At 50.3% G+C, this 20,146-nt stretch overlaps 2 protein-coding genes and 1 pseudogene across 3 annotated transcripts in view; 1 reads left to right on the plus strand and 2 right to left on the minus strand.

Moving 5' to 3' along the window:
- The window catches only part of LOC102109698 (uncharacterized), a 29,567-nt gene extending 14,044 nt beyond the window's left edge, over positions 1 to 15,523 (plus strand). Inside the window, exons 1-2 of one of the 2 annotated variants that reach the window (XM_088063829.1) lie at positions 14,186 to 14,330; positions 14,517 to 15,523. In XM_088063829.1, coding sequence (XP_087919955.1) covers positions 14,186 to 14,330; positions 14,517 to 15,523 — 1,152 coding nt within the window. Of the gene's footprint in view, positions 1 to 14,185; positions 14,331 to 14,516 lie in introns of those variants that run through there. The other variant, XM_088063828.1, reaches the window with a different exon arrangement.
- Positions 1 to 20,146, minus strand: part of LOC102104375 (uncharacterized) — a 268,555-nt gene that overhangs the window by 48,409 nt on the left and 200,000 nt on the right.
- LOC148182840 (syncytin-A-like) lies at positions 17,415 to 18,356 on the minus strand (annotated as a pseudogene).

The raw sequence follows: 20,146 nt of genomic DNA on the forward strand, positions 1-20,146 counted from the left end.
CAATCTAGAAGGGAGCACAGATCAGAACCATTCCATGGTGTGCTGGGATCCCCTTCTGCCTTAGGGAACTGGGCACTGCAAGGGGGTCAGGTAAGGCCATGGGAGCCAGATGTCAATGGACATGGCCAAAGCTGCAGAGGGGCCTGAGGAAAGCTCTGGGCTGGCTCTGGTCACTCTCAACACCTTTTCCATGCTCTGTGCAAAATCCCTGAAAGGCAGGCACTGCCAAGCAGCAGAGATGTACAGCTCAAGCCTCAGCAGGGCTCAGGCCCAGAGGCACAGCAATTACCTCCTGGGACTGTGCCTGGCATGGCCTCCCTTCCTGCAGCAGGGGCTGCCCATGAGCCACTGCTTCCTCCAGGAAACGCTGCCTTCATCACAGCCTTTGGGTTCATCTCTGGAGGAAGGAAGAGCCACAGCTGGATCAGACAGAACCATTCCCCACTGAGGAGGTGGCATGTTCAAGAGGCAATATTTGTCAAAGTCATGGATAAGGATCAGGAGAAAGGCCAGGTTATTTGGGCTGGCCAGGGTCCACCCTCCTCCAAACAGCCCCTACACCTGATCTAGCCTGAGACTGGGAAATTGCAGGGGATCTCTGGGTGTGCATGGCCCATGGTGCAGTTTGGGCTCCCTGTCAGCTGATGCCAAATGCCTTCCTGCAGAGGCTGGGGAGAAGCTGCAGCCAGGCCAGGCTGGGAAACAGCTCTGCAGGGCGTGAAAGCAGCAGTGGGGCAGTGAGGCTGCCATGGATCCCTTCCTGCTGTGCCGGGCATGGCGTGTCCAGATGTGCAGAGAAAGCCCCCGGCTGCTGAGTCTCAGGAGAAGGCTGAGGGACATGGACTCACTACGACGTCTCTCCAGTTCACTCAACATCTTATCCATGTGTTTGGATGTCTCCAGGGACTTACTATCCTCTGTAGGTTTGTTCCTCCCTCTAGGAGAACCTTAACAGAAAGCATTTCCATTACAGATGAATGGATCCCACAGAACCAGGGCTCAGCCTGTGGGATCAGCAGGGACACACCACTCACCCCTGTGATGGGAGCTGGGCTTGTGTGCAGCAACCAGAAAAGGAGCTTGAAACGTCCTCCCTGCAGACACACCTGTAACTCAACAGCCACAGCAGCTTCTGTCACCTGGTTCCTGCCACGTTGTCAATGATTATTCCTTGTTGGGACAGTGAGAACATACCTGCATGGGGCTCCAGAGGCAGAAAATCTTCATGAAGCCAAGCTGCCTGAGAAGCCTTCCTACCACCCTCATCTGGAAGGGAGCACAGATCAGAACCATTCCATGGTGTGCTGGGACCCCCTTCTGCCTTAGGGAACTGGGCACTGCAAGGGGGTCAGGTAAGGCTGTGGGAGCCAGATGTCAATGGACATGGCCAAAGCTGCAGAGGGGCCTGGAGAGCTCTGGGCTGGCTCCTGTCACTCTCAACCTTCTTTGCAGGCCCGGTGCAACATCCCTGGAGGGGCAGTGGGACCAGCCCAGGGCCCCTGAGGCCTCTCCTTCCCACAGAGGAAACCCTCCCTAAAGCCCTGGGGAAAACCATCCCCAACACTTCCCAGGGAGAAGGGAGCACTGTCCCGGGAAAGCGGACCGAGGCCGCCGGCTCACCTGCTTGCTGTGCTCACCACGGAGCAGCCTGGGCAGCCCTGTCAGGCAGGGCCACTGCCAGGAGGAGCAGGAGGAGGAGGCGCAGAGCAAAGGCCATGGTGCCTTGCCCACTGCCAGTCCTGCAGCTCTTGCTGCCACCACTGTCCTGACACCGCTGTCCCAATGTCAGCACCGCTGCTGCCGCCGCCGCTGCTGCCACAACAGTCGTGGTCAAGGACTGACTGCTCGCTCCTTGTGGTGCTGTGCAACCACGGGGCTCTGGCACCTCTGTGACCTCAGAGCCTGCTGTCACCTCAGCCTGCTGTCACCCCACAGGCTGCTGTGACCTCATGGCCAGGGTGGAATTGTGTGGGGAGTGGGATCTGCCTTCTTCACTAGGGAGCTCATCCTGCCCAGCAGCTCTGTCCAAGGGCTATGACAGGGTCCCAGCCCAGCTGATCTCACAGGCTGGGGGATGAAGGGATGGAGAGCAGCCCTGCTGAGAAGGACTTGTGGCTGCTGCAAGGTGAGAGGCTGGACATGAGCCAGCCATGTGCCTCCAAAGGAGGCTGCCCAGCAGCTTGAAGGAGGTGATTCCACCACCCCTCTGCTCTGGTGTGAGCCCACCTGGAGTACTGCATCCACCTCTGGGTGCCCAACACAGGAAGGACATGGTCCTGTTGGAGCTGGTCCAGAGGAGGGACAAAATGCTCTGAGGGCTGGAGCCCCTCTGCTTTGGAGACAGGCTGGGATAGCTGGGGGTGTTCAGCCTGGAAGGGAGAAGGCTCCATGGAGACCTGATTGCTACCTTTCAGTACTTTAAGGGGGCTTGTGAAAAAGATGGGACAGAATTTTTAGTAGGGCCTGTTGTGATAAGACTGAGGGGGAATGTGTTCAGTCTAAAAACAGTAGATTCAGACTAGACATAAAAAAGGTGTTTTATACACTGTGGGTTTTGAAACCCTGGCACAGGTTGCCCGGAGAGGTGGGCATCCATCCCTGCTGACATTCAAGCTCCTGCTCTGGGCAACCTCACCTAAAGGTGTCCCTGCTCACTGCACTAGATGGTTTTTTTCTTCTCCTCTGACTAAAAACTTCTTCTCACACCCCTGGCCCAAACAGAACTGACAATAGAAAAGTAGAATTATTACGAAAAATTATTCTAATGGTGTAATCCTTTCACTGAAACTGTGAAAAAGAAAAACTCTCCAAAAAGTTCTTTAGAAAAATAAGACATTACTTGATTCTGAACAGAATCATTTCAACCACACATAGTCTGCATGTGCAGAGAAAATCATTCCATGACATGTGAGTTTTACTAGATGTTTCCTAAACTTTATTCAGTCTGAACCCATAGAAATCCATGGGTTTAATGTTCATTGTTTCCAAGTTGTGGAGTCCTTAGTGTTTGGTTTCCTGTTGCACCCGGATTTCTGTGCCTGTGATGTGAATTAGGTCTGCACTCCTGGATTTCCTGCTCAGCCTTTTCCAGACCAGGTGTCTCCAGCTGTGCCAGGGCAGTGTCTGGGGTAGATGTTGGTTGATGTTTGCTGCTGGGCCTTGATGTTTTGTTGATGGTCGTTGTCTTTGTGGGAATCTTTTGGGCTCTTCCCAGTCTGTTGAGATGTTAAGCTCATCTCTGCTGAGTGGTGGAACATCCCTTAAAAAAACCCTTTAAAATTCCTTTCCCCAAGGCAAATGCAAACCAAGCCTGACTGGAGAAATCAAATAAAAAATAATTTTACACTTGGTATATTTTCCAATACTCTAATCCCAGCCAGCCCAGAGTGTGAGTGTAATTGAGAGCCAGAGTGGAATTCTCACGGTGCCTTCCCCAGCAGCTGTGGCGAGGGCAGGCACAGAAAGCCCTGAAGCTCCAGCAGTGCCAGCCAGGATTGTCCCGCAGGGGCTGGAGATGCCAAAGGAGGGTGCCCAGGCCGAGGATTTCAGCAGAGGATCTGTGGGCAGGCCCAGGGGCTTCCCCCGCTGGGGAGCCCTGGCTGCTGCTGCCTTGCCTTCAGTGCAGGCTCAGGGGCGGCCTCCCATCCTCCTGCTGCAGCCGGGAAATCCAAATCTGCGGGGCTTCAGAGCCCTTGAGCCGAGGCTGAGGGGTCCCCCCGTGTTCAGCTGTGCTGGGGCTGTTTCTGTGCTCAGGGACACTTGGAATGGGCCGTGCCACTTGGCCACCAGAGCTGCTTCTTTCCACTGCTTCGGCAGGACCCGATGTCCTGGTTGGGTGTGTCGTAGTAGAGATGGACAATGACACCTGTTTCTTCTTCCATCATAGCCAAAGCTTTATTGCACACAGCTTATATTTACATGGTTATCAGAAGGCACCGTGCTTAATTCCAGTTGGTTGGGAACTCAGTTCACTGGTTGGTAATGGTGAGTGTACACGTCAATCCAAACTTTTCTCTCTAACAATGTTTACATACTTTTTCTACTGATTCCCATGGGACAGATCCCTTGTTACTACAGGTGCACTTGTTTTTCTCCCCAAGAATAGTTTGTTATGTTAACCAACTTTTCATTCTCAAGATGTTTTTGCATGGGAACTTATCAGGCCAGCTGCTAGCTACACTAAGCCCATGTAACAAGTCCTAAACCATGATTTTCCAAGTCCTTTCTTTTGTAAGGTTTTACCTTTATGTGACAGGGTGTTGTGGACAGCAAAGTCCAAAGGTGGGTGTGTCTCAAATCTCTCCCAGCCCGGGTCTGGATCTCTCTCAATTCAATGCAGGCATGGGTTTCTTCCCAGCCCCCTCTCTTGGCTGTTCAAACAGGAGGCTGGGTTAAACCCTTCCCCTGGCCTCAATTCTAAATCCTGCTGTGCCACTGAACAAGTTTCATACTGCAGTCACCGAGCTCTGCTCATCCATTTAGGGGCTCTGTTGGGGTACGTGGGAGAAGGTGAGGAGGGGTCCCCGGGGGTCGTGTCCCCCCCCGGGAGCGCCTGTGACTCCCCCATGTCCCCCCCATGCCGGGCTCACCCCCTTTTGTCTCTGCCAGAGCTCCTGACCCAGCTCCTGCTGTGCCCTGGGAGGGGCTTTGGGGAGCCCCCCTGGGACCCCCTTGGATCCCCATTCCTGGGCCCTGGGACCCCCCCGCATCTCCTTCCCCAGCTCCGGGACCCCCTGCACCCCCTTCTCCTGCACCAACAGCGCCCCGCACCCCCCTTCCCCGGGCTCCTCCCCTGCCACCCCCCGGACCCCCCGGTCCCGTCAGCCCGGGGACCCCCGGAGCCCCATTCCCGGCCATCCCGGGGCACCGCACCCCCAGGCCTCCCTTTCCAGGGAAAGCCGAGCTGGGCACGGGGCTCTCCAGCCGCTCTGGGATTTCTGATCACCCAAAGGAGAGGGAGAGAGCAGCAGAGAGAGAGAGAAGGAGCTTGGGAATCGGGGCTCGGGCTCCCAGCGCCCGCTCCTGCTCCGCCGGGGCTGGGGAGCCGCAGCCGCAGGAGAAATGGGATCCGCGGATCCCGGGGCTTCCCCCGCTTTGGGCCGAAGCCGGCGGGTTCCAGGCAGAGTTTGAGCGCAGGGCCCGGGAGTTCAGCCCAGCCCGGCGCGGGGGTCCCGCAGTGCGCGGCCGAGGAGGGTCCCGGGGGATCCCGGGAGGGGATCCAGGGGAATTCCCTGGGATTGCCCCGTCCCCTCCCCCCGCGCTCCCTCGGGCACTTTCGCTTCCGCCTTGCCCGCCCTGCGCCGCCGGGATCTGCCCGGCGACCGGTGACGTCACTGCAGCCTCGGGCTGCCACTGGCGGGCAGCAAAGAGCGGCGCCAATGGCGGGGCCGGAGGCGGCTCTGGGGGCGGGGCCGGGGCTGTGGGCGGGGCCGCAGCGGAGCAGCGCGATGGCTCCAGCGCTGGGGCCGGGGGCGCTCCCGGGGGGCGGCGAGAGGTGAGGGGGACCCCCGGCACCGGGACTCTTTGATCGCCCATTCCGGAGCGCCGAGGGGCCCCTAAACCCCCATTCCTGGGCGCCGCCATCCCACCGAACCCCCATTCCCGGCCGTGGGTCCCACCCTGCACCCCCTTATCCGGCACCAGGAACGCCTGCACCCCTTTCCCGGCCATCCCGCCTCTCGCAGCCCCCAGAGCCCCCTTCTCCTTGACCCATTTACCCCCCGGACCCCTATTCCTGCCTCTCCCAGCAGCCAGCCCCTCCTTTCCTCAGCACTCAGGACACCCGGGACCCCTATTCCCAGCCATCCCGGCTTTCCCTGCCCTGTCCTGGCAATGGGGACAGCGGGGACCCTTGGAGCTCCCTTTCCTGGATACAGGAACGCCCTGAACTCCAGCCATGCCACATCTAGCCAGCCCTAGCCTCCCCTCTTGTCAGTCCTGGCATCCCCAAATGCCCTTCCCGGCTCTCCCCGTTCCCCCTTTCCTTCAGCCGTGACCCCCCCGATCCCAAATCTCCAAATGTCCCCCCAGTTCTCCTCTCCCTGCGTTCCCTGCACGCGGCGCTGTCGGAGCCCGGCCCGGGCTTCCCGCAGTCCATGTCCATGGGGTCCCTGGCTGGGATCCCCTTCCAGCGCCGCCGCAGCGAGCGGGGCCGGGCGGAGCCGAGCCGGGATCTTGGGATAGCCAGAGCTGGGATATTGGGATAGCCAGAGCTGGGATATTGGGATAGCCAGAGCTGGGATATTGGGATAGCCAGGGCTGGGATATTGGGATAGCCAGGGCTGGGATCTTGGGATAGCCAGAGCTGGGATATTGGGATAGCCAGAGCTGGGATATTGGGATAGCCAGGGCTGGGATATTGGGATAGCCAGAGCCGGGATATTGGGATAGCCTGGGCTGGGATATTGGGATAGCCAGGGCTGGGATATTGGGATAGCCAGAGCTGGGATATTGGGATAGCCAGGGCTGGGATATTGGGATAGCCAGGGCTGGGATATTGGGATAGCCAGGGCTGGGATATTGGGATAGCCAGGGCTGGGATATTGGGATAGCCAGAGCTGGGATATTGGGATAGCCAGGGCTGGGATATTGGGATAGCCAGGGCTGGGATATTGGGATAGCCAGGGCTGGGATATTGGGATAGCCAGAGCTGGGATATTGGGATAGCCAGAGCTGGGATATTGGGATAGCCAGAGCTGGGATATTGGGATAGCCAGGGCTGGGATATTGGGATAGCCAGAGGCGGCACAAGGAGCGGCACCGGCACGGGGCCAGCGGGGAGCTGCAGATGCTGCAGCAGCGGCACAGCCAGAGCGGGGCTGAGCGGGGGGAGCCGGGGCTGGGGGATCTGTGGGGCTGCGATGGCAACTGTGGCACCGCCATGGGGATCCCTGAGATCCAGGCTGAGGGATTAACAAATTCCCTGGCTCACAGCTGCAGGGAATGTCTCCGGAAATATGTCAGATATGGGCGGGAGGCGCTGGAGTGTAAAGGTGGGGAGGGCAGAATTCCCATGGGAATATGGGAATGGGAATGTGGGATTTGGGAGGGCAAAATTTGGGAACGTGGGAATTCCCACGGAAATTCCATGGATGGATCTCAGACATCCCATTCCCACGGGACCTCCACGGATGGATCCCACTTTTGTCCCATTCCCATGGGAATTCTGTAGATGGATCTCACTGCCATGCCATTCCCATGGAATTCCATGGGCAGATCTCCCTATCGCACTGCCATGGGAGCTCCAATCTGGTTCCCCCTCAAACCCATCCTGGGGCTTGCCCTGTTCTTTGTCCTCCCCACCCCCTCCCAAGACTCCTGGGGGTCCCCCCATGACACAACCAGCTCCCCCAAACTCTTCCTGAGTCTCCCCTCATCCCCCCATAATGGGAATTCCTGCAAGTCCCCCCGTGTCCCCTCCCCCAGGACTTTGGGGGTCCCACCCGACCTGTCCGTGCACCCCCAGATTTCTTCCACAGCCCCCCTGTGATGGTGGAGGGTGGGGGCCGAGTGCTGGTGCCCCCCTGCCTGCAGCAGATCCAGCGGTGAGGGCAGTTCGGGGGGTCCCTCAGCATTTGGGGTCCCTGGGATTTGGGGTGACCCCCCGGGCCCCCCAGGATCTCCCTGAACACGCTGACGCTGCCCGTGGGCAGTGAGAAGGTTCAAACCCGGCACGGGGTCCCCAGCACTGCCACCCGCATTGCCCAGGTACCCCCAAACCTGCCGAGAACCCCCAAACCCCCCGGGACACCCCAACCTCCCCTGATCCCAAACACAGCCCTGGATGCTCCAAAAACTCCCCAAGACCGCAAAACCTCACACAGACATTGAGAAGGTTCATACCTGGCATGGGGTCCCCATCTCCATCACCAGCAGGTTCCCCAAAACAGCCTTGGGACCCCCAATTCCACTTCCGGGATTGCCCAAATTCCCTCCTCAGGACTCCTGTAAACCCCCTTGAGAACCCCCCCAAAAACCACTGTGGGCCCAAAACCATCCAGGACTTCCGAAAACCCCCAGGAACCCCTCACAAGGGTTTATACCCAGCATTGGGATCCCATCGCCTTCATCGGCATCACCCAGGTACCCCCAAACCCTCCCGGGACCCCCAACCCCTCCCGGGGCTCCACTGCCGGAACCAACGGGAGTGGCGTTGCCCTTTTAAGAGGAGTTACAGTGGGACCCGACAACACCGGGGGCCCTTAAAGCGGCCATGGTAGAGAGAACCCCCAAAATCCACCCTGGGGGACAAAACATCCCCTACAGGGGCTTGGGGTGGGGGCACCCCTAAAAATGTCACTTAAAGCCGTCATGATCCCCCCTCAAAAGGGGCTTGTGGGGCTGCGGCCACACAAACACCCTAAAATGGGAAGGAAAAAACACCCCTGTAGTGGTGGGATCCCCCCAAAAAAACCTGAAAAAGAGAAAAACTCCTCTTCAGAGGGGCCTGAAGACCCTGAAAGGCCCTGGAAGAGGGACAAGATCCCCTCCTCTGCTGGGGCCTCCCCGAGCCGGGAACTCTCCCGTTCCTGCACTCGGGGGAGCCCCGAACGACGGCGGCTCCTGGGCTGAGCCCCCCTCAGCCGGGGCTGCGGGGGGAACTGGGGGGGCTGGGACGGGGCTTGGGGGTCCTGGGGTGAACTGGGGGACCCTCAGTGCTCCCACCTCCCCCTGTTCCCCTGTCCCGCCCCGTTCCCATTGTTCCCCCAAACCTCCGCTGCCCCCAGCTCGGTTTGGGGGGGACCCAGCCCTTTCCCATCGTGTCCCGGCCCGGCCCCGCTCACCCGAGGGCTCCGAACCACGCACAGGGACAGAGGAGGGACAGAGGAGGAGGAAGAGGAGGGACAGAGCAGGAGGAAGAGGAGGAGCAGGAGGAGGAAGAGCTGGAGCAGGCAGAGGAGGCTCCACGTGCGCTCCCCGCTCTCTGGATCTGCAGCTCCTTCGGGACCATCGCCCCCCATCCCGCAGGTGCCCGGGGAGGGGGAGCTCGCCCCAAATACCCCGGGGGTCCCTGGGTTTGGGGTTTTTGGGGGGGATGTTTGGGGATGGCAGGGCTCCAGAGCCGAGCCGCAGATGCCCCTCGGGGGGACACTGGGGATCCCCGGGAGGTGTTTTTGGGGGTTCCCGGTGGCGGTGGCGGCAGAGCCCCGGCAAAGGGGCCGGGGGGATGCGGGTCCGGCATGGCCGGGAAAGGGGTTCGGGGCTCCCGGTGCCGGCAGGGGCTGCTCCCAGCATTGCCCACTTGTTCTGCCTGTGTGGTTCCAGTTTCCTCGGCACCCCACGATAAGCCAAATCACTCCCAGTCATTCCCTATTAGAGTACAATTTGTCTCCATTTTATCCCATTTTTCAACATTTTTATCCAATTTTCCCCCATTTTTATTCTATTTTTTTCCCATGTTTGGTGTATTTTCTCATTTTTTTCCTATTTTCATATAATTTTTCCCCATTTTTATCCTATTTTTTATTTTTTCTCCAAAATTTTCCCCATTTTTTCCCTCAATTTCTCCCTTTTTAATCTCATTTTTCCTGCATTTTTACTCAATTTTTTCTCCATGTTGTCCTAATTTTTTTCATTTTTTTCCCATTTTTAATCTATTTTTTCCCCATTTCCCCATTTTTAATCTATTTTTTCCCCATTTCCCCATTTTACCCTCTTTTTGCTCCATTTTTCCCCAGTTTGTTCCCCATGTTCTCTCCTGTTTTCCCCATTTTCTTCCATTTTTCTCCCACTTTCACTTCATTTTTACCATTTTTATTCACGTTTTCCCTTCATTTTTCTCCCAGTTTCTCTCATTTTTTTTTTCCCAATTTTTATCCTGGTTTTATCTCATTTTTCCATCATTTTATCCCCATCTTCTTCCATTTTTCTCTCCCATTTTTCCCAATTTTTCCTCCATTTCCATTCCATTTTTCCCTATTCTTATCACATTTTTTCCCTATTATTTTCCCATTTTGGCTCCAATTTCTCCCATTTTTGCTCCATTTCCATCCTATTTTTCCCTATTTCCCCCTAATATTCCCCACTTAATTATTCCAAAAAATTAATATTTTGGCAGGGAAAAATAGAAATTTTGGTGGGAAAAAAGGGTGTTTTGGGGGCAAAACTCCATGAATTTGAATCACAGCTTTCCCATGATTTTTCCATGTTTTTTCCATGATTTCTAGCTGGAAGGAGGAGTGGGATTCATCCGAGCATTCTGGAAGCTGGAATAGGACCAGGCCATCTACCTTCCCAAAAATCTTGACCAGCTCATCTGCAATTCCACCTTTCCCCACTCTCTGGATTCCCAGGTCTGGAAATTCTTCTACGGCCTCCCAGGTAGGCAATTCCTAAAATTCCATGGAAAAATGGGATAGGGGGATTTCATCCTGTTTTTTTCCTGATTTTCCCCATTATTTTCCCCAATTTTTTTCTCCCTTTTTTTTTTTTATTAATTTTCCTGATTTTTTCCTGAATTTTTCCCAGTTTTTTTGCCATTTTTTCCTGATATTTTTGTTTTTCCTGATTTTTCCCTATTCCCAAAACTTTTTGTCTTTTCCCCAACTTTTTCTCAAATTTTTCCATAATTTTTCTGGTTTTTCCCATTTTTTCCCAATTTTTTCCCTTTTTTTTCACATTTTCTTTTCCTGATTTTCCCCGTTTTTTTCATTTTTTTTTCTGATTTTTTTCCCTGATTTTTTCCAGGTTTTATTCCCTTTTTCTTATTTTTTTCCTAATTTTTCACAATTTTTTTCACAATTTTTTTCACATATTTTTCAATTTTATTTTCCTAATTTTTCCCTCTGATTTGTCCAAATATTTCCCTTTTTTCCTAATTTTTCCTGATTTTTTCCTGTTTGTTTCCCTGATATTTCCTAGTTTTTTACGAACTTTTTTTCCCAATTTTACAAAGTTTTTTTCCCCACTTTCTTGTACTCATTTTTTTTTTCCCTTGATTTTTCCCAGTTTTTTCCCAGTCTTCTTCCTCTTTCTTTTCTTGATTTTTTTCCTAGTTTTTCCCAGTTTTTTTCCTAATTTTTTTTCTTGATTTTCCCCCACTTTTTCCTGATTTTTCCCTCTTCTTATTGCAATTTCTTCCTGATTATTCCCCATTTTTTTTCACAATTTGTCCCTGATTTTTCCCTGTATTTCCTAATTTTTTTACTGATTTTTCCTGATTTTTTCTAGGTTTCTTCCCTCTCTTTTCTTGATTTTATCCAATATTTGCTCAATATTTATCCAGATTTTCCCCGTTATTTCCTGATTTTTATTGATTTTTTTCATGATTTTTTTATCATTATTTTTTTATTTTTCTGATTTTTTTTTCAATTTTTTCCATTTTTTTTCTTAAACTTTTCCTTGGTTTTTGTGCTTTTTCCTGTTTTAATCCCATTTATTTCCCTGATTTTTCCCTTTTCCTTTCCCTAATCTTTCTGGTTTTCCCCAATTCTTTCCTGATTTTTTTCATTATTTTTTTCTGATTTTTCCAGATTTTTTTTATTCTTTTCCTGTTTGTTTCCCTGATTTTCCCTTGATTCTCTTTTTTTTCCACATTTTTTCTCTGATTTTTTCCGAATTATTTTCCTTATTTTTTTCCAATTTTTTCTCAAATATTTCTGGTTTTTCCTTCATTTTTCCAATATTTTTCCCAATTTTTTCCTGATTTTTCCTGATTTTTCCCAGGGTCTTTTCGGCTTTCTTTTCCTGATATTTTCCCTGATTTCTCACAATTTTTCACCATTTTTTTCATGTATTTCCCATTTTTTCCTGATTCTTCTCTCTTCCTTTCCCAAATTGTTTCTAGCTTTTTCCCAATTTCTTCTCAAATTTCCCTAGTTTTTACCTGATTTTTCCTAGTTTTTTTCCTATTACTTTCCAGATTTTATTCCTCTTTCTTTTCTGGATTTTCCCCAATTTTTCCAAGTTCTTTCCCAGTTTTTTTCCGGATTTCCCCAATATTCTTTCCAATTTTCCCTGGTTTTTCATGATTTTTCCTTCTTTTCCTATTTTTTCCTGATTTTTTCCCCATTTTTTCTGACTTTTCCTGATTTTTCCCAGATTTTTTCCACTGTCTTTTCCTGATGTTTCCCCAATTTTTTCACATTTTTTTCCTTGAGTTTTCTCTTTTTTTCCCCAAATTTTTCCTGGTTTTCCCCAATTTTTTGTCAGATTTTCCCCTGTTTTTCCCAAATTTTTCCTAATTCTTTTGTGATTTTTCCCTGATTTTTTTTTATTTCACCCTGATATTTTTCTGTTTTTTCCCTGAATTTTCCCTTCCATTTTCCTTGAATTTATCCTGGGCTTTTTTCCATTTTTTCCCCAATTTTCCAGTTTCCTTCACACTCCCAGTCTGATCCCGGTCACTCCCAGTATGAGGCCAGTGGCCCCCAGTTGCTCCCTGTCAGTGCCAGTATGACCCCAGTAGCCTCCAGTGTGATCCCTGGGACTCCCTGTCTCTCCCAGTATATCCCAGTCAGCCCCAGCACGCTCCCAGTCATTCCCAGCTCCTCCCAGTTGCTTTCAGCATGATTCCAGTTGCTCACAGCCACTCCCAGTCAATCCCAGTATGATTCCAGTCACCCGCAGTGGGATCCCAGTCTCAGCCAGCAGGGACCCAGCTGCTCCCACTGTGATCCCAGTATGATCCCAGTTGAGTATGATCCCAGAATAGTTGCAATTGTTCCCAGTTCCTACCAGTATGATCCCAGTTGTCCCTAGAATAGTCCCAGTCCATCTCAGCATGGTCCCACTCACTCCCAGTTTCTCCCACTGTGATTCCAGCTGTTCCCAGTATGGTCACAGACATTCCCAGTATATCCCAGCTGCCCTCAGCATGCTTGTGCTCATTCCCAGTTACCCCACTAAGGTTCCAGTTACCCCAGTACAAACCAGTCCCTGCCAGTGCTGCCACTCCTGGGATCCCCCAGCCCTCTCTGTGTTCCCCCCTCCCACATCTCCCCAGAGCAGCCCCAAGGGCTGGCAGTCCCCAGCCAGGGTCCCCAGCCAGCCCCAGGTTGGATCTGCAGCCCCCAATTTTCCCAGTTTCCCTCTCCTTTTCCCCGGGCCGGGTTCCCCCCGTCCCCAGCGGGTGGGAGCAGCTGAGAGCCCCGCGCTGCCCATCCCGACCTGTCCCGGCTCCATCCCCGCTCCTGCCGTGGGCTGTGAGGGGTTTGGGAACGGGGCACCGAGGGTGTCACTGCTCCTGGGGGAGGAGGAGGAGGGATGGAAGAGGAGGGATGAAGGAGGAGAGTGAGAAGGGGTGGAAGTAGGAGCAGGAGGTGGCATTAGGGAGGGGAAGGAGGAGGGATGGAAGGGGAGGAGAGGGAGGAAGATGTTGTAAGTACTCCACAAACTCCTTCATTCTTGTCCCCCATGGGGATGTGTCCGCCCTTCACAGAACACGGGCAGGAAGGGGTCTCAAAATATATCCAACATGGACCTAAGGTATTTCAGACAAAGAAGGCTCAGACTTACGAGATGTGGTCCTGGGTTCATTGTATGTGGATCGCCTGGGGCAAGAAAGAGGCTGAGATTCCTCGGGTGCTATCTCTTAAACTTGGGGAAGGGGCTGGCCAGGGGATACAGGGGGGTTACAGCCAGTGGGATAGGGAAAAGAAAAGGGAGGTTAGGTAGGGACTGACCTTATACAAAACCAAGGGTGAGTTCTTCCCTTGGGACAGACCATAATTTTTTAAATGAACTTCAACAGGAAGAGGAGGGACAGAGGAGGATCAGGGAAAGGAGAAGGAACAAAGAGGTCAAGCACTCCCTGAATTCACAGCCCCCCCCACCTGTGGGATCATCACCCCCCATCCCACAGGTGCCCCAAGATGGGGAGCTCAGCCCAGATATCCTGGGGGGTCCCTGGGTTGAGTTTTTTGGGAGGGGATATTTGCGACTTAAGGACTGCAAAGCTGAGTGGAAAATGCCCCTTGGGGGACACTGGGGGGTCCCAACACCCCTAAGTGGGGAGATGGAAATGGGGGAACTTTTTGGATTCCTGGCATTCCCAGCAGCCTGAAGAGGTCAGGGACCGAGTAGACAGGGGACCCCCAGTACAAGCGTGACCCCCAGCAGCTGGGACAGGGGGGAACCCCTGAACACCAAAGGGGACAGACCAGAGATGGGGAACTCCTGGGAGGCATTTTCAGGGCCGAATCTTGGTGTTTGGGAGGTTTTTATGGAAGGCTTGGGATTTCTAAAGATGAATTTGGGCAGGAGGAGCCCCCTATTCCAATGTGCTCATGAATTGTATTTTTCCCCAAACCAGGATTTCCCATTCCCAAACCTTGGTGAGATGGAGAAGGAGGCTGCGAGGAAGAGGAAGATGTCCCAGGACACCCAGGCAGGTGAGGAGGAAGTCAGTGCCCCTTTCCCCCTCTCTCCTGCTCCATCTCCCAGCCCAGCATGGCCCCCGGTTGCAGGACAACCCCGCTGCCGATGCTGTCCTGCTGGGGACGCACTGGGGGGATCTCCTTCCCCTTCCCTCTGGCACGGAGGCAAATCCCATCCTCTCCTTGTCCTTCCTCCCCCAGACAAGGAGCTGAGGATGGAGACCAGGGAGGACAAAGCCCCACGGCAGAACCTCATGGAAGAGGCCGTTTTGAGCAGCTCCACAGTGCAGGAATCCAACAGGGAGGAAAAGCTTCAGAGATCCCACAGGAGGAGGGGCTCCAAATCCAGCCCTGGGTGCTCTGAGGAGGAAAGACCCACCCTGTGCCAGGACGGCATCCAGAGATCCAGCCGGGGCTCTGAGCTGGTGGTCCATGAGCAGCTTCAGGATGGGGAGAAGCCCTACAAGTGCTTGGAGTGTGGGAAGAGCTTCAGCCACAGAAACCACCTGATCAGCCACCAGATGATCCACACCAGTGAGAGGCCCCATGAGTGTGGTTACTGTAGGAAGGGCTTCAGCTGCAACTCCAAACTCATCATCCACCAGATGATCCACACTGGGGAGAGGCCCTACGAGTGTCTCCAGTGTGGGAAGAGGTTTCAGACCAGGCCCCATCTCCTCAGGCACCAGCGGATTCACACGGATGAGAGGCCCTTCCGCTGCCCTGACTGTGGGGAGGGCTTCAAGCGAAACTCCAACCTCGTCACCCACCGGCGCATCCACACTGGGGAGAGGCCCTACGAGTGTGGGGAATGTGGGAAGAGCTTCAGCCACAGCAAGAGCCTGATCCTCCACCAGAGGACCCACACTGGGGAACGTCCCTATGAGTGTGGGAAATGTGGGGTGACCTTCAGATGGAGGTACCAACTGACCATCCACCAGATGATCCACACTGGGGAGAGGCCCTACGAATGTCCTGAGTGTGGGAAGAGGTCTCAGACCAGCTCCCATCTCCTCGTGCACCAGCGGATTCACATGGATGAGAGGCCCTTCCACTGCCCCGACTGCAGGAAGGGCTTCAAGCACAACTCCACCCTCATCAGGCACCAGCGCATCCACACTGGGGAGAGGCCCTACGAGTGTCCTCAGTGTGGGAAGAGCTTCACCCAGATCTCTAACTTGACCAAACACCAACGGAGGCACCAGTAAGGGAAGCCCTTCGTGCGCTGCCCCAGCTCCATCCCCCATCAGAGGACCCACGTTGGGCAGAGCCCTGATGACCCACGTTCCCAGTGATCTGCGTTGGGAACACACTGGGGTGATGGTCATTTTATTTTGGTTTCAATTATTTTTTGATTCATTCTCATCCCTTTAAAACCAACAAATGGTGGTAAAAATCAACAAATTCATCAAAGGCATCTAAAACCTCACATTTTACTACTGCTTCAAGGCAATCTGGGAGATACTTGGGAGGATTTGGGGGTTGTGGGGTTATTTGGTGGAGTTGTCTCCATTTCTTGGCACTCAAAGAGACAAGAGGGATCGATCTGTCACCTCAAAACCATTCAATGCCTCTGAATCCTACTCAGCCCCTCTCCAAAATTATTTGATTCCACAGCCCCTCAGGGTGTGATGCTTTAAGTTTTAGCTTTCATATTTTTCATATTCTGGGCTACCTAGGTTTTTATTTTTGAACTTCCTATTAAGTGTTAGTGAGCTCTCTTCACAGAGTAGGTAGACAAAACAATTCCTTTTCTAGCTTGATACCAAGGACAGTCGTTACAACTTTCAGGCCCAAAAGCATGAACAAGGGTGGACTGAAGAGAGAAAACAAGAAGGATGGGACTTCATCATCTGAAACTGTAACTGGACAATGAACCCAAATATGCAGATGGACCTAAACTTCTAAAAATGTGACATCAGTTGTCCATTTTTGTGACCATTTTTGCTCCATCTTGGGTGTAGCCCTGGCCAGGCTCTTGTATTGCCCAAGGTGTATCTGTAATGTGCTGGTCGTGAGTGGGGAGACAAAATCCACGACTCGTGCTCCAGTTGCTCATCAGACAAAACCGCTTTGTTTATTATTCAGAACTCGCTTGAATACCAAATTCAAATTTCCCAGGCTAGACAGTCATTGGCTAATACTTCTCTCCTTGCCCTGCATCTTGGCCAATGGTGTGCAGTGGTTCAGACATGAATTAGGCTGGCTAAATTAGATTTGTGTTATGGCTAAAGTAGATTTACTGCTAAATTAGATTTGTGTTATGTCTAGATTTACTTTGTCCAGTCCTGACCAGCTGTACTGTGACCATACTGTGACTATTCACCCTTTTTTGGTTAAATTAAAAAATATAAAATGCTCTCTGTTATCCTATCTGCAAGGGCCCTTTGCAGACATGATAACAGGGACAGCATGGGTTTAATTTGAATGAAGTTTTCTAATTAACTTGACACACTTAATTCTCTTCAGCAAGCAATATGCTTTATGTACTAAATTGAGTTTGCAACACTCACTTCCAGGAGCTGGCAGACAGGATCACAATCCTTTAAGCTAACATGCCACAGGTTAACTACTTATAGTTAAAAGTTACAACTTAACATTAAAAAACAAGAAATTGTTTAGAACTGAGATTATACCTGAACTCTTTAAACAAGAAACAAAAAACATTCAACATTTAGAACCATGAGAAAAACCCAACTTAGCAGAAAAGCAATTTGTAAACAAACCATTTTTAAATGAACTGTCTTTTCAAGAGTCCGATTTTCATGTTGATTAAGTTGTTCTGGTTACTCTTCTTCAATCTCCTCCATCACATCCGTAGAGGTATGATGAGTTCAGCGGGAGAAAATGCAGCACTCAATATGAATGATCAGCAAGTCTCTTTTATTAGAAACTATAAAACCACTTATATAGCATCAGTAATTAGGCTCATACATAGTGCAAAAGAAAGCTCATTATTGGATATTTCATTTAAGGTCAACTCCACCTAATTCTACATTCCTGTGATCGCTCATCTATGCTGAATTCACATTCTTCTGATCACAGCATCCTGTTCTCAGTTAACAGTTATCACTAAGGCCTTCCTGACTTTGCAACATCTCACACCAACTGTACTCTATTGTCTAACTCTTTCCCAGCTAACTGCTGCATGGGAATATGACCTTTGCTCTCTAGCCATTCCTCCACAATTCCCCTGTTTTCTTTTTGTACTAACAAAACTGTAGAAGTAGCTTTCTTTACCATGTTTTGCAAGCATTGCAGTATGCAAGGAATAAACAGTTACACAATCACAATGATCAATATATCAACAATTGCCATTTGTGCTAAATTTTTTAACCATCCTGTGAGACCTAGAGATTGAAACCACTCTTCTAATGGATTTGTTTCCATGGTTAATTTTTTCATATTGCTCTGTAGTTGTTGAAGACGAGCATGAATAGACACTGAATGATCAGAAAGATTCCTGCAACACATCCCATCAAAGTCTTCACAGCCATGGCCCTGTGCTAATAGCAAAAAATCAATAGCAGCTCTATTCTGCAATACAGCATGCCTAACACTATTCATATCCAAAAGCAAATCAGACAAAACCTTTGATGTAATGTTAAACTGTTTTCTTGTCCAACATGCCAGTCATCGTAACTGTGTTAAGGCTTGAGCACTAGATACTCCAGGTGTAAAAATAAATGACACAATCACTGTAGGACGTTCCCAAAGCTCAACCTGATCTTTGCATTCTGGTCCCAGCTGAAACACACTTCTCTTTTTTTGTAACCTGGTTCTATTGGCTCCTAATAGTTGCTATATAGTGGGTGCAAACAATGTCAATTTCCCAAAATAACAAGGCCCTCCATTAATGTTTGCTGGCAGTCCTTGCCATGCACGATCTCCACAAATTAGAAAAATACCAGGTGGTAATTGTAAAGGTGCTAGAATTTACTTTACGAGACCAATTGCCACAGTATACATTATTATTTTGCAAGTATAGCAAATTTTGTGGAGAAACATTTGTACCATTTGGCCCATGAGACCTTTTTGCATGATTACTCCTAGCCCAATTAACAAAAGTTAAACAGTAATTGCTAGGGGCTGAACCTAATAGTCTTGTGGTTCTGACCCAGTAACATTTAAACCTGTAGCAATGTACCAATTTTGAGCTCCAATGGGATTTGCCTGAATTAAGCCTGTGTCACAGATATTGATCCTGAATCTACCTGATGGAATTTCACATAATGTTTTGTTTGCTTCCTTGGGTGTTTTCCAATTCTTTGTCCAGTTTTTAAACATTGTGGCATTGAGTGAATCATCTAAAGGTGCGCCCACTAAACAAGTTCGAAAAGGATCTGAAGGGGTAGCCATTGAAAGGAAAAAATTATCCTGTCCAGTTTGATTAACCCACGTTATCCACATATTTTGTCTCTCATCCATGTCAATCAAAAACCCTTCATTTCCTTTTATCATGGTAAACCACAACAACAACCTGATCAGAGGTAGTCCCTTAAGGACTTTAAAAAGATTGCGGCAGTTCAGCCAGCATCTTAGCTGGATCCCATGTGAGATCTTGCTTCCCTTTTCTTTTACCCCTCTGCCTCGCCCGTCGATTCGGTTGCTTCAAACCACGGGGTGTTCCATCTTCTCGGCAGCAGGGATAACTTTCAGGGAAAGACCCCTTCTCTCGAGACTGCCGTTTTAAAAATTGCTCCTAATTTTTATTTTTTATCCCTGGGATATCACACCTGACCTGTGTAAGTGTCTTACGACAACGTATTGTGGTTATTTCAAGAATATATGGTAAAGGGGTATTGGGATGATAACAATAATTTTCTGGATTTATCCCAAAAGCAAAAATCTCCCACCATCTATCAGATCCTTTCTCAAATTGTCTTGTTTGCACACCTTCCTGTAATGCAATCTCAGTTAAATTTCTTTCAAAGTTGTAACACTCTGTACAAATCCCTCTTGGGGACCGACCCCACTTAGAATGTATCCACCACTTTTCCTTACACACTTTACAAATATAACATACAAAAGATAACATTCACAATTTGGTACTGTGCACACGATTCACGTGTGAGAGTTCATCAGATCCTGTCTCTATGTTGATGGTAGAGAGCAAGAAGTATCTGCTAAATTTTCTGGATCCACTGAAGGTAAATCACTGGGATCAGCAGGTTTAGTCCATCGGATCAGCACCCAGACAAGCTCTGTGGGGGTAGACACACAAAGATAACCACGTCCTCAATAGAGTACTTTGCTAGGACCTCCCCACAGTCTTGTTTTTGGATCCTTATAAACCAATTGGTTTGCTTTAGCATTTCCTTCTCTGAAACCCACATGCCATTTGTGGCTATGAATATGGGTAATAGCAAAGGCAACAGTCCTCAACTTTATTGCTCTTTGAAGCTGCAAAAACAGTTCATATAAACGAGGGTTTTTTACTTCTTTAATGTCTGCATTTTCAATACGTTCACTCACTCCTGCAACATATAAAGAATCAGTTACCACATTAACAGGACCCTTAAACTACACCAAAACCCAAACAACAGCAACTAATTCCAGAGTTTATAATGTATCCTCCTTTTCAAGCTGGAATAATATGAAGATTCCATTATCCTTCTGAATTTTGCCATGTAGCAGCAGCTGTACGAGATTTCTTTCCAGCATCAGTGAACACACAACAACCACTCTAATACCCATATCTCCCCCGTTTTCTTTTATTGCTGCGTTAAGGCATTGATGAGATGTTGAGGTCCAAACCATACAGTAAGGTTAATGTCCAAGTATCTCATCTACGAACAACACCTGTCTGGATACAGTCCATTATTTTATTG

Source organism: Pseudopodoces humilis, chromosome 18 (genome assembly GCF_049639895.1).
Source record: "Pseudopodoces humilis isolate 2021_Gansu_Grassland_sample_001 chromosome 18, ASM4963989v1, whole genome shotgun sequence".
NCBI classification, from domain to species: domain Eukaryota; kingdom Metazoa; phylum Chordata; class Aves; order Passeriformes; family Paridae; genus Pseudopodoces; species Pseudopodoces humilis.